The sequence below is a fragment of the Xiphophorus maculatus genome, chromosome 3 (assembly GCF_002775205.1).
Source record: "Xiphophorus maculatus strain JP 163 A chromosome 3, X_maculatus-5.0-male, whole genome shotgun sequence".
NCBI lineage: Eukaryota > Metazoa > Chordata > Actinopteri > Cyprinodontiformes > Poeciliidae > Xiphophorus > Xiphophorus maculatus.
Genome location: NC_036445.1, coordinates 27,973,427 through 27,986,738, shown reverse-complemented (window position 1 = coordinate 27,986,738; position 13,312 = coordinate 27,973,427). Strand labels below are relative to the sequence as shown.

The following is a 13,312-nucleotide window of genomic DNA, read 5'->3' as shown; positions in this document are numbered from 1 at the left end:
CAAATATCTGCATCGGTATCAGAAGTGAAAAAAGTGGATCGGAGCAAACTTCATTGCAATGCTAATGCAGAAAACTATGATTATGAACTTGATGACATCAAACACACTTTTTTGTAACATTTTTCATCCTTTATCGTTAAACAAATCTCCCACTCATCTCTATGAGCATTATTATCTCCGCCACTGTATAAAAAAAGTGTATGTAGGCAGTCCATCGTTATAGATAAATATATAAAATCATCAGTGTGCTCAGAATAAATATGACAGGATAATACTCCATCAAATACTTTGTCTAAGCAGTCCTTTGAGATGTTCATGTTGCACACTAATATTGCAATGACAAATGTAATGGAATATGACTGATATCTCATAAGTGCCTGCAGCTGATGTACAGTAGTTGCTCTGGCAGCATCAGTGGACAATGTTGCACTTGATCATTAACTTCTGTGGCCGCCTCTTTATGAACAGGGAAGCAGAAACTGCTCTGGGCCGTGCAGGAGTGTAAAAACACAATGCCAAGAAGGACAGAAATAATCACAGACTTCAGGCAGTTTAAAATAAATTAAGAGAGTGAGAAAGATTACTCACAGGTGGAAAAACATTTAATACGACTCCCAATTTTTTTTCCAAACGTGGACATCCCAGCAAATTATCCCAAGATCAGACTGTGAAATTTGTAAAGTGAAGCTATGTTGCACATTTTGCAACCCGACTCTTAAAGACAGCAAAACCAGCATGAGGAGAAACAAGACAATCTGGTGTCACAACTTAGGTTTGTGAAGCTGCATCAGAATGAACCATAGGACCAAAGCATTCTAGAGTCAAGTCAAAGGCCAAACAGAGCAATGCATGCTGACAACAGCAAAACCTGCAAACTCCAGATGAGCAGAGAAAAGCTGTCAAGCACAAAGGACCAAAATTCCAAAAGTTAACTTAAAATTGTTATGAAGTCATAGTCATAAAAATACACAAGATCTAATGTGTATCTGATGAAAATACTGGTAATTTAAGTAGAACCAGCATTACCAACATCACTAATGCGTTTTGCAGCAGCACACAATAATACTGGGCTTGTAGGAACAAGTGTTACTACAACAGGAAACAAACCTAAAAGATACACCGTCAAACTCCACCACCACCATCAGCACCCAGCTGGAACCTGTTAGACATCGATTTGCACAAGTTGAAGCACAAAGAGCAGCAAAAATATTTCAGAAATTTGAAATCATTCAAGACTCCTTGAAAACTAAACAATAATGGATGTGTGACAACTGCCAGACAGTTTCATATTTAGCATTTTTAAATAGTTTTGCTTTGACTGTGATCCACAAACAAACACAATGTTTTCAGATTTCATGTTTTGACTCTGCTGCATATCAGCGAAGCAAAGCAATAATCAGAACATGGATTTCTGACATAAGCTCTAATGAGAACAACGTTCGGCTTCGGCTAGTCTGGAAAGTTCAACAGCTGAGCTCTGATTTTCCTCTTCCTTTCATGAAGGCTGGCCTGTGGAAGCTGCAGACACAGACAGAAACACAGAAGCTGTGACCCTTTCAAGACCCTATTTTGGCTACCTGTAAACATGGAAACTCCCACATTAATAATGTATTATCAGCGCTGAGCTGCTTCTCTTACCACAACGCACAAAAACTGAAGCCAGCCAAATGAATTCATTGGCCTTGATTTCTTATTATATATCGAGGAACTGAGCTTTCAAATTTTTTAAATTTTATTTATTTATGTTGATAGTGTTATATAATGTATGAACATATACACTAATTATTTTACTACATCCCTATTTATTTAGCATCAACTACTTCTGTCTTTTATTTTTCTGGTTGCTGCTTTTAGGCTAAAGAGTGTTTTAAAGTCCCTCAAATCACTTGTTGGAATGAGAGTTTCTATCTCAGTGCAGGCAGGACAAAAGATCTGGTGTCCGGTGTGTTCAGTTTTCTTTCTTTTTTTTCCTGTTTCTTGGTAAAGCTGATAAGAACCATACAGTACAGTAAACACAAGTGGTAGTAAGAACTAATAATTACAAATGAGTTTCAAATAACCTGACTACTAATCACTGAAATAAAGAGCTTATTAGAAAAATACTAGAAGCACATGCAGAGGAAACTATTAGTCTAAATGTGGCCATTAAGTCCAAAGCAGCTCTCTCCTATTTATCCTTTAATCTGAACAGCTTTCTTCCCGTTTTGATTGAATCGTACACTGTTTACCACCTCGTAGTAGCTTTCTTTACAAAGACTCATAACACTGCACCAAGACAAAAGGCTCAGGTCAGTAGGATACAGACACGCCCTCTGGTCACTTGTTATCCTGAAACATCTCTAGGCATCAGTGAAGGATAAAATTATTTTAAAAAATTGAGACAGCATCCCTTTGTTCACCACACATCCACTGTGGCTGCTCCCTGGGTTTCTCCTCTAATTTGCCGCACCAATCATTAGAACAAAGAGTGCCGTTTAAAAGTTTTCATACCCCCAGTTCTGCACCTTCTCATGTTACAAACACAAACTTCGATGTATATTAATGTAACACAGTACAACACAGAGTAGAGCACAATTGTGACGTTTACAGAAAATAATACTTTCTTCTTTTTTTTTTCAAATTTAAAATCTGGAAAGCGCGGTGTGTATTTGTGTTCACATCCTTAAAGTCAAGACATTGTAAAAACATATTTCACTACAATTAAACCTGCAGGTCATTTCGAACATTTCACTACCAGTTTAAGAAATTACCATTTTTCTGTGTACAGTAGGTCAGGGCTAGTCAGAATTGACGAGGGCCTCTAAAGAAAAGCCCTTCTACAGCATTTGTCAACTAATAATTACTTTAGTAGTAGATTATTCTGACAATTGACAGCTGATAATTCATTTAACCACTTAAGCCTTTTTTATACAATATTAGAAATACATTAAAAATGCAAATAAATAAACTCCTTTTTTAATGGAAAATAAAATAAATAAATGTATATATTTCTGGTACAGTTTTGGCCTAATTATAACTCTGAATGTATTTTTCCCTCAATAGATGGCCTTTTTTTTAGAGTCTGTATATTCTGGTTAACGATTAATCAATTAGCAAATTAGTTGATTATTTTCATAAACGATTAATCACAAATAATGTGATTGATCGTTTCAGCCCTGTTTTGTTATGGTGTGTTTATGGTGATATGGAACTACAGTTACATATAGAAACATATCTGACACTCATTTTAGTAACATTTTGGTCAAACCATTTAATTTTGACCAGTGCAGCTTCTACCACACATATAGTCTTTAAACTTTTTTACATCATTTTCCATGTCCTGTCTGCTATGTTACTTTGTCTTCATAATGCTGTCAATGCACACAAGCTCTCTAAGACCAACTAAAACTGCTGCCTTAATACTGAAATTAAAGCTCACACAACTGCGTAGGGATGCCATCATGGCACATTTTATTCTTATTTGTCAAAAAAAAAAAAAAAAAAAAAATCATAGTTAACCTAATTTTTTTACTTCCAGTTTTCTGTTGTTTAGTCCCCAACAAGAATACATTGAAGTTTGTTGTTATAATGTGACAAAATGTGAAAAATTTGAAGTGGGGAAGAAAACCTTTGCAAGGCAGTGTGTAAAGCAAAGGAGCTGAGGAAGAAAACTTCAAGATCAGAAAAATTGCTGGAGATATGTTGACCTGATATGGTATGCACAAAAATTAACATCCGTTCACACTGAAACACATCAGGAGAGTTCAAGAACTACTAGCCTCCTCCTTAAAGGGACAGGAACTGCTGCAGCTGTTCCCTTAACAACTAAAGCTTAACAACTAACAACCTGCAGCACAGCACGGCTGAGATATAAGATTCATTACTGTCAGTTCTCACAAATATTTTCCCAAATGTGAAATTCTGAAGTCCCTTGTTTAATTTGAAGTCTTACAAGAAACATGCAGTGACTGCTATGGTCTCTTGACTTTTCATGCAACAATTCTTTACATAAATTTGTAACTCCAGAGAAGAGATGGTGATGATTATTGGTTTTTATGATTAGAAATAGTTCACATTCAAGTATATGTTTAACTGAAAATAATGAGTTATACACATAAAACTATACACACGCTCAGACACACACACACACACACGCACACACACACACACACACAAATAACACAGACGTTCATAGCGCAGACTGGGGAAACTGAAAGTTATACAGTATTTAAGTCATCAACAGCATCAATAATCAACATGAGACAGAAGCAGTAATTACATAATGAACTATTTTTAAAAAATTCAATTTTCAAAAGAAAAATATTACTGCATAGTAGCTTAACAATGCCCAAAAAGCAGTACAAAATACTTGTATATCATATCGTCACCTTACTAAAATAATACGTAATGTTTTTGCCAAAAGTGATTTTGGCAAAAAATAAATAAATAAATAAAATACAAATAATCACCACCTCTTTTTGTTTTTTCAAAAGAAATAGGTTATTGTTTTAGGAAAGTGATGATATACTAGCATTTGATAAACATATAAATATGATAAAGAGAGAGAGGGGTGTGCAGGCTCCTACCTTTTTCACTGACTGACTCACTCTCAATCTCCACATCCTCACAGCTTGTGTACTCCGGCGTCGTGGCCAGCTCCTCCTCTGAGCTGCTCAGCGACACCTGCCTCATCTTTCCACCCTTTTTGGTTTTGTGAGGCTTGGGGGGCGGCGGCCGCACCGACTCCGACTGGTCCGAGCTGAGAGAGTCGTTCCTCAGCATGCTCTCCATCTTCTCCCTTTTGGTTTTGCGGACGGCCGAATTGGGATCCAGGTGGTGTTGCTGCCTCATCATGGGGTCCCCTCCGACGCCCAGGTCTCCTCGCCGCAGGTCCCCCGACCGGTCACCGAGCACGGGGCTCCGATGCGGTGTCGGGGGGCTGCAGTTGGAGCCCCTGTGACCTCCGAGGTTCGGCCCCATGGGTCCAGGGGAAGAACGGTCGACGGAGTATGAGCGCTGTCCCACCATCGGCGGCCGGCGCTCAGTGAGATGCTGGCGGGACAGTCTGATGGGGCCCGGCTCGTCCTGCTCTGTGTAGGCCAGGGAGACGTCGCTGTGGCGGCGCTCGTGCCTCAGCCGGCCCACTTCGGCGTGCATCCTCATCTGCTCCTCGTAGGGTTGGGGCTTCACGGGGTAGCGTGCCAGGTTGGGGTCGCTGCGGTACCGCGTCTGGAACTCCTCCTGGCGCTGGCGCTGGAGGTCAAAGTCACTGGGTGGCCCGTCTAGCTCTTGGTCCAGCGGATATTCCTGGGAGTGCCAGCGGCCGGGGCCCCGGCGGTCCCGGTAGCCCGACCGCATCGCATTGACGTCGGGGAATATGTGTGGGCCCTGCGGATCCCGCCGTGGGTCCACATCCCCGTAGTCTGACGGTGATCTGGGCATGCTGCCGTCTGTGGGTGCATACTGGTCCCCCCCTTCCCTTTGGTCGTATTTTTGGTTTGGATCCCTGGATGCAGACGGGCTTCGTTTCCTGAAGGGGAAAAAAGAAGAACAGGCGTGTCACACAATCCACTGAGCAAACAGCAAAGTTCAAGTTCAGGTTTATTTCTATAGCACATTCAGCAACAAAGCAGTTCAAAGTGATTTACGTCATAAAAACGACATACCGTCACCTATTGCAAAAAAAGCAATAAAAAAGCAAGGGTTAATGTTTAAAACATGATAAATGTGACAGAAAAAGACACTTTAATGTCTCTATTTATCAATCTGCCTTCCAAGACTAGATCACGCGGATCCTTTGGACCCCAATTAATTGGAGCAGAAATTAGTATAAATAGTCGTTTTGAATCAAAAATCGAGTTTGAATCAAATCGAATCATAAGATGAGTGAAAGATTCACATCACCAAAGATTCCTCAGTACCTTTTCATATTAAGAAAAATAAAACAGTAAAAAAAATATAGAATAAAAAAATGTAAAAAGTCATGGTATTATAGGATTACATTAATACATGAACAACAATGGAGCCAGGTGAAATTATTGCATCCATTCTCTACTGAATCGGACGTCAAAAAGGAAACCCTGGTGAAGAAGATGGAGAGCCTGGGGGTGGCTAATTGTCCAATAATGCGTTTATTTCTTTATTCAAAGTTAATTATTCATGAGCCACTTTTCTCTTACATTTCTTCCCCTTTTTTACTCCAAAGTAATAATGACATTTCAGTAAGGAAAAAGCTCCGTGAAGCATCCCCTTCATTTTGTACCCGACAACTTTCCATACATTTTAAAGGGCTTCATAAATCACTGCTGCCAGCTCAGCTCTGTGGTCAAGGTAAGAAAATCCCAGCGTGTGATTGGCTGATGCACTGAAGAGGAATGAACAGGTATGACCCTCGCCTGCTGCATCACAGACCACTGAGGGTTGGTGTGACCGTAATGGATTGGTAATATAGCAGATATAAACACTGTGGATGGGTACAGCCAGGCAAACATGTTCTCTCGGATGAGTTTTCTATGTTGAGTACTGAATAATCTCTCTAAAACAAAGTGCCAGCTCTGGGGAGAGACAGAATGATGAACGAGTGCAGCGAACAAGGTTGTGAACTACTGTACATTTAATGTATGGGCTGTTAGAAAGGAGAGAAAGTTTAACAACTGTGTAGGACAAAATGTGCTTTCCAAAACAACAGGACACAAAGGCATGTGTTACTCAAATGGACAGGAAGGATATCAACAAACTAGACCATCACACCGACAGGAAAATGAAATAGCATTTTTCTTGAAATATTGTAATGTAATCTTTTTCCTCCCTGTTCTATCATATATATATATATATATATATATATATATATATATATATATATATATATATATATATATGTTTGATGGAGTGCACGTGCCACTTTAAATCTGTAGCCTACAGTTTTGGCAACAAAAGGTGAAAACAAAATCAAAGCACCAGCTAAGTGGCTGATGATGTAGTGTTGCAAAACATAAAATAATAATAAAGCTTAATTTTCCCCTTATTCAGTCAGCAGGAAACAAGGCATTAAAGAGCTGTGGTGTGTAACTCTTTCAAAAAATATGTTTGTTTTCTCTTTACATATTTTTTAAAACTCACTATGTTGTGACAGCATAATATGCGGCAGATAATCTGTGAAAAGATCGATTTCCTCCACCTCCTGCCTGAGCTACTGTTGCTATCTAAAGAACCACAAACCAAAAATAACCAATCAGAGCCCGGAGGAGGGTCTTAGCGGTGTTAATCATGCTCATGTACTCGCTGCTACATGTGCTAATGGCGAATAAACAACTTACCGTTACAGAACAAACTGTTTATTGGCCGTCATGGATGGCTATGCTAAGTAGCCTTATCTTTTATGGCAGGCTCTGCTGATGTGTACAAGCTGTAGCGTAGAAGAGAGCAAGGTGAAGGCTGTGAACAGCGCATACATGAGGGTGATTGACAGCACTAAGACCTTCCTCCTGGTGCTCAATTTTTTCCCATTTTATCAGTCATACTGTCATGACATAGAGACAGTTTTATGTAAAAAAACATATTTCTTAAAGGTTACATATCCCAGCTTTAATACTGACTTTCTCTATAGTTGATATAATTATTACACTTTTTCTTATCCTTACCAGCTGGTAACATGACGATTAATTGCTTCTTAACTAATCTGTGGTAGACTTACACAACTTTACACAAAACCAGAGTTGCAGATGGAGCTGCATCTGAGGCAAATGATTTACGGAACTTTCCTATGAACAGGTCTATCCTGTGCCCGTTCCCACATGGCAGTGAGTTTGGGTTTGCATTTCACGTTTGCCGCTGTAGAAGCTAAAGAAAACTTTCAGTTCCAAAGAAAAACTTGAAGTTCTAGGAAATGGAAAAACCAGAACACAAACCTCGTAAAGTAGGTGCACATGTCAAACACAGCAGACATAAACAAAGTGCATTTTGGCAACATGTAATTCATCCTGACTCGGGTACCACATTTTACTGCCTACATTTAGCCTTGCATAAAATGCCCATGGCAGCTTGCAATCAAGCTAACAGCTCGGCTCCACCAATATTCAGTATTCAATTTGGACAAGACCAGAGGAAGAGCACAAAATCTGTCCTGCTCTCTCTCACACACACACACACACCCACACACACCGCTACAGCAGCCATTGTGATGTGCCATTTACCTCCACCCACAGCAGGGTGACCAAGACCAGAGCTAGCATCCTGCAACCCTTCTCAAAACACTTAGGAAGTATAGCACGACGCCATGCTATTTTACTCTACAACTGAAAAATGTAACTGATTTATCATCTGTAGAATAAAAAAAACTAAGCAGGTCTACAAAATGAATGAATGGATTACATTTTTGAAAAGCAAGTACCAGGCAAATGTGTCCTGTTGTAGGTAGGAATCAGAAAATTTAGTCCACGTGTGTTTAGTTTGAATTCAGTGTGAACACAGATGATTTGTAAGTGCCACAGCATTTTGTTGAAGACCAATAATGAACCAACAGTAGCTAATAGTCATGCCTCCAGCTCCCCCGGCCCACCTTAAGAGCGCCACTGCTCTGTCCAAGTGAGTTTGCACTATTGTGCAAAAAGAAATGGGCAAAATCTTCGGTTTAGATGGACAAAGTACCAAAACCTTCCAGATTTTGCTTTAAAAATGTTATCACAATTGTGCATTATATAAAATCTTAGTAAAACACTTCCCAGTTTTGAGTGACACTGTGACAAAAAGTGAACAAGTTCAAGCTATATGAATACAGTTCACAGTCTTTGGGGCTCTATGTCTTGCATGGAGACGTGGAAGTGGGAGCAGTCCTTGGTGTGGCTGTAGTCTTGTAGATGTAGTCGCCGATAACAACAGAAAATGTTGTTATGCTGCCAGCCAAGGCAGCCATTCTGCCATGGGTTCTGCTGCCAGCCATGTGGTGAACTTCCACTGCTCTACAGGTGATTCCAGTGATAATCATTTTTGTAAGGACACCGTCTATCAAAAGAAGCGTAGCGCATTTAGTCCACGGTTCACAAAAATCATGGGATTACACTATGGTCTTGTAAGATTAAAAAGTGGGGCCCAAAAAGATTATCAGTGACCTGACATTGGCTTGCCATGATAAAACCTTCATACATTCTTCCACACAAGCAAACAGAAAAAAAAACAATTGGTGAAAATCCCTGATAAGCTGGTGTGTAATGACAAGTGAGTCTGTCGGTCGGAAGGCTGTCCCAGTTTTGACTCCACTATGAATAGTGTCAATTTGCATGTTTGCATGTTCTCCATGTAGGGTTCTTCCCTGGTTGCCTTTCTTCCCATTTCAGTCCAAAGAAATCATGAATGTCAGGTAGGGGTGGGCATTTATGGTATCGCTTATCATGTATCGTGATACATTTCTTGCCATAATAAGAATTTTTATTTATTGTTTTCACAAGGAATTCCAATTAATGATGTTTAAAATACGCCGAAACCGTCCGCATTGTTGGTTTTACCATTTTCTCAACTGTTTGTTCAATCAAAGTATCAACAAAAATAATTAAAAGCAGTTGGTGTCTGCAGTTTAGTGATACAAATCACACTTTGTTATGTGACTGGTGTCCTAAAGAAGCGTTTTACAAACGGAGGTGTTTTTCACGAGCAGTATTTGTGTTTGCGGGGCTGTGATTGTGTACCATGGAGTCACAGCCATACAGTTACCCCCAAAAAAGAAGAAATGAATAGTTCTTATCATCACTATCATTGCTATCATATCAGATAACATGTGCATTCTCTCATGTATTCACATTAACAATTAACAGGTTAGCTTATCTATAGTGTAATGCTGTACTATTCTAATAGTACAGCATGAATTGATCAAATGAACTGATCAAATTTTCAGTTCAGCTACAGATGCTTTCAAACCCTCACATCCGGCAGACGAGAATTGCATTTTCCACAGCAACAAAACATCTTCTGTGGAACGACTGTACAGCTGCACCATAACTTTTCCACAAGTTCCATGTTTAACTGTAAAATCGACTCTAAAACAAGGAGAAACACTAACCTTGAACAATGAAATCGTTAAATCTGAAGGTGAAGCTCGGCTCAAATCCTCACAGAAACAGACTCTATTCACGGAGGCTGCCCCAGTTCAAATCCACGGCATCCGGAGATGCCTTCCAATCAAAATATAACCAAACTGGAACTACGTTTCATATCTGCTCACCTACATGATAAAAAATAAAATAAAATTAAAAAATCCAGCAGGATGAGGTGCACACATAAATGGATAATGTCTCGCAGAAATGACTCTGACACTGTTCTGCTTCTGCTCCTAATGAAGAAGTACGATAAAACAGGAAGCCAAAAGCAATCAAGGCTCAGACGGGGATGCCTCTACTTTACGTCTGACGAAAAGATGTCAAGAAAAAAAGAGAGAGAGATGTGCTGCACAGCTCTCATCTCTGACAAGATTAAACAATTTTGTCTCAAAAGAAATAAAGGAGAGTAAAAAAAATCTAAAGAAACAAAAAGGTGTGGAAAAAAAGAAAGGAAAAACAAACATGGAGAGGACGAAGGAGGAAAGACAGAAATGTCTAAAAGAGTCTAAATAAAGCTGCGAGAGTCATCCTACTGCACTAGAATGAGTCAAGCAGTTCCAGAGTATCTGGGATGTTCCTTAAAGTGAAAGTAAGGCATTTAATTCCCTTGTTCCAGAATACGATTAAAAACTATTTAAATCCAGATCAGACGAGAAAGGTAAAAATTTCCATCACCCAAATCACAGCAGAGCAGCAACCAGGAACCAGCAACCAGCAAGCGGCTACGCCTCTGATAGTTTGGTTTGTGCAGTCTAATCTAAAACGACACCAACACACTGCTGGATTAGGATCAATGGCACCGTTTATGATTGTGCTCCAAAGGCTTCTGGGGCAAAGAGAGAGAGAGAGAGGATTTTTCTGATTTGAAACCTAAGTCATGTGATCTCCATCTGGCTGGAGACTGAGAAGTGACCTTCCTTCTAATTCCTACCAACCGCATCAGTCCTCAGCAACTAAATTGGGAGTTCTGGGTTCGCTCTTAGGGAGCTTGACTTTCTATGATCCCTAAAACACATAAAGTCAATGTGATTTTTTTAAGCGCTGAATTAAACATAAAGAAGGGATACGAAGAGGCGTAAAAAGTAAAGCCTATACAGTCTACAAATGGACATACCATGACAGATTCTGTATCCTCGTGAAGGCATCATACCTGCTTTGTTTTAATCTTTTTTCAGGCATTTTCATTTTTATTTTCAGGTCAGGGATTTTGTGACAGTGGACCAATGGGACCAAATGTTTTTAGTGCAAATGTGTGATTCACAGAGTCTATTTCAGCATCTTGAAGTTACTTCTAGTGCTTAGAAAAATCTGCACATCCGAACATCAATAGTTGACAACCTTAAACAATGAAGAGATGCATGTCTGATCTCTTTATTGACAGATAAACAGGTCTCTTTTTTTTAATCATTTTGCTGATGTTGGTGCTGCGGCAAAACAATTTCCCACATGAGATTAATAAAGGACCTCTCTATCCATCTATATTTACATGCTGTCTAATTGGAAACCCAGCGGTTTTGCAGGTTCCTGGCAGAAAAATATCGTTGAGAAATAAAAATTGTTGTTAAGCTCCAGCTTCTTACCAAGATGCAGCAGCTATGTGCTTTTCATTCCAGCCTTTCACAATATAATTGTTGATTAATGTGCGTTAATACATTCCATCTTCCCCAATCAGGCACAGAATTCGGAAAAAGACGGACAGAGAGAAACACTTTTTTCCCCCCCTCTGTATTTTAAAAAGCAGTATACACTCAAGCCAGATGGTGACGAGAAGAAAATCTGTCTCGCTCTTTATCAGCAGTGGTGCTCTCCACACATTAGGCCTTCATGGAAGAGATGCAGGAAAAAAAAAACATTGTTGGGAGAAAGTTGTAAGATTGCCATTTTCAGTTTGTCACAAGCCATGTAAGGCCAGAGGGGGGCAGAGGACCCAAACACGGACTCATGTTAGAGTAGAACCACTTTGTCTTTATTTAAGTAATAGTACAAAGTAGGAAATTATGCTAGAGTGGGTACAAATGTATTTGGTAAAAACGCTGAAGCACCGAATAACTCATCACTTTATAAGGTTATTATTTAACAAGAATATCAGACAGACAACATTATAAAGCTATGTGAAAATTGTGGCATTTTAAAGACTATAAAGAAAAGAAATTTACAGATAAATAACATGATTTAAAAAAATTACACATTTAGGCATAAGAAGCAATTTTCCAAGTCCTTTTTTTTATTATAAAAAAACAACTAAGAAGCCAATACTTGTTAGAACAATGTAAAGGACTTCTAGTAACAATACATAATGTTTGCTGTCTCCTGTTCACCTCCAAACGGCCCAAATGGCTCAAGCAGATAACGACAGAACAACAAAGCTTGTGTACAAACAGGAAGTCTCACTTTGACATAAACTGTAGGTGTGTGTGTGTGTCTTTGTCTGCCGTATTTTAGTTTAAAATAGGTTTGTTGTTCATTCACCGGAGTTGCTTGCAGTGGTTTTACTCCAGTAAGAGTGGTGATACTTTACAGTAATATTACTAAAGTAAAAGTAAAAAAGAACAATCCTACAAAAAAAATGGTAAAATATTTGAAACTGTGGTAGAGCTTGACCTTCCAAAAGGACAAAAGCCTTAAACATACAGCCACAGCTACTGTGGAAAACTGTGGATTGAAGTGTATTTCTGTGTTAGGATGACTCAGTCAAAGTCCAGAAGAAGAATTGAAGCTTGCGGCTGTGACATAACAAAATGTGGAGGGTTTCCAGCAGTAAGAATACCAATGGTTAGCTGGCAAATTACGAGGCAAATATGCAGTCATGTGTTAGGCAACAAAATGTATGGTACAAACAGATCCAAAACTGAAATATCTCAATGCACAATAAGCAGATATCCAAGCCTTTGCTAAAATACTATTCAAGCATATGACCTTAGAGTCTGAAGAAATTGTCACAAAGATCAAAAAATATCCCTGCAATAATTCACAAACATGAGGAAAAAAAACCTAATTATTCAACACAATCTCTTTAAAGAACATATGTAGTGGGAAAGATTCAAATAGAGACCACAGACTGCAGATGTCATGCTCTGTCTGAGCCGATTACACCCTGCCGGAAAGAACAGTTCCATCCACAGCAACTCACGACAGTCCCACATGCATTTCCATTAACGCTTCACGAAAAGCGAAGCAAGTAAACGGAGAGCCAGCCACATGCCTCCACGGCTGCAAACATAACAAGTAGTGCTCTGTGTGTTTAC

General features: G+C 39.3%; 1 protein-coding gene across 47 annotated transcripts in view; it reads right to left on the bottom strand.

The window, feature by feature from the left end:
- rims2 (regulating synaptic membrane exocytosis 2) overlaps positions 1–13,312 on the bottom strand; it is a 157,397-nt gene that overhangs the window by 79,078 nt on the left and 65,007 nt on the right. For all 47 annotated transcript variants that reach the window (XM_023330850.1, XM_023330855.1, XM_023330876.1 and 44 more), the window contains one exon: positions 4,566–5,509. In XM_023330850.1, the coding sequence (XP_023186618.1) occupies positions 4,566–5,509 (944 nt within the window). The remainder of the gene's footprint in view (positions 1–4,565; positions 5,510–13,312) is intronic.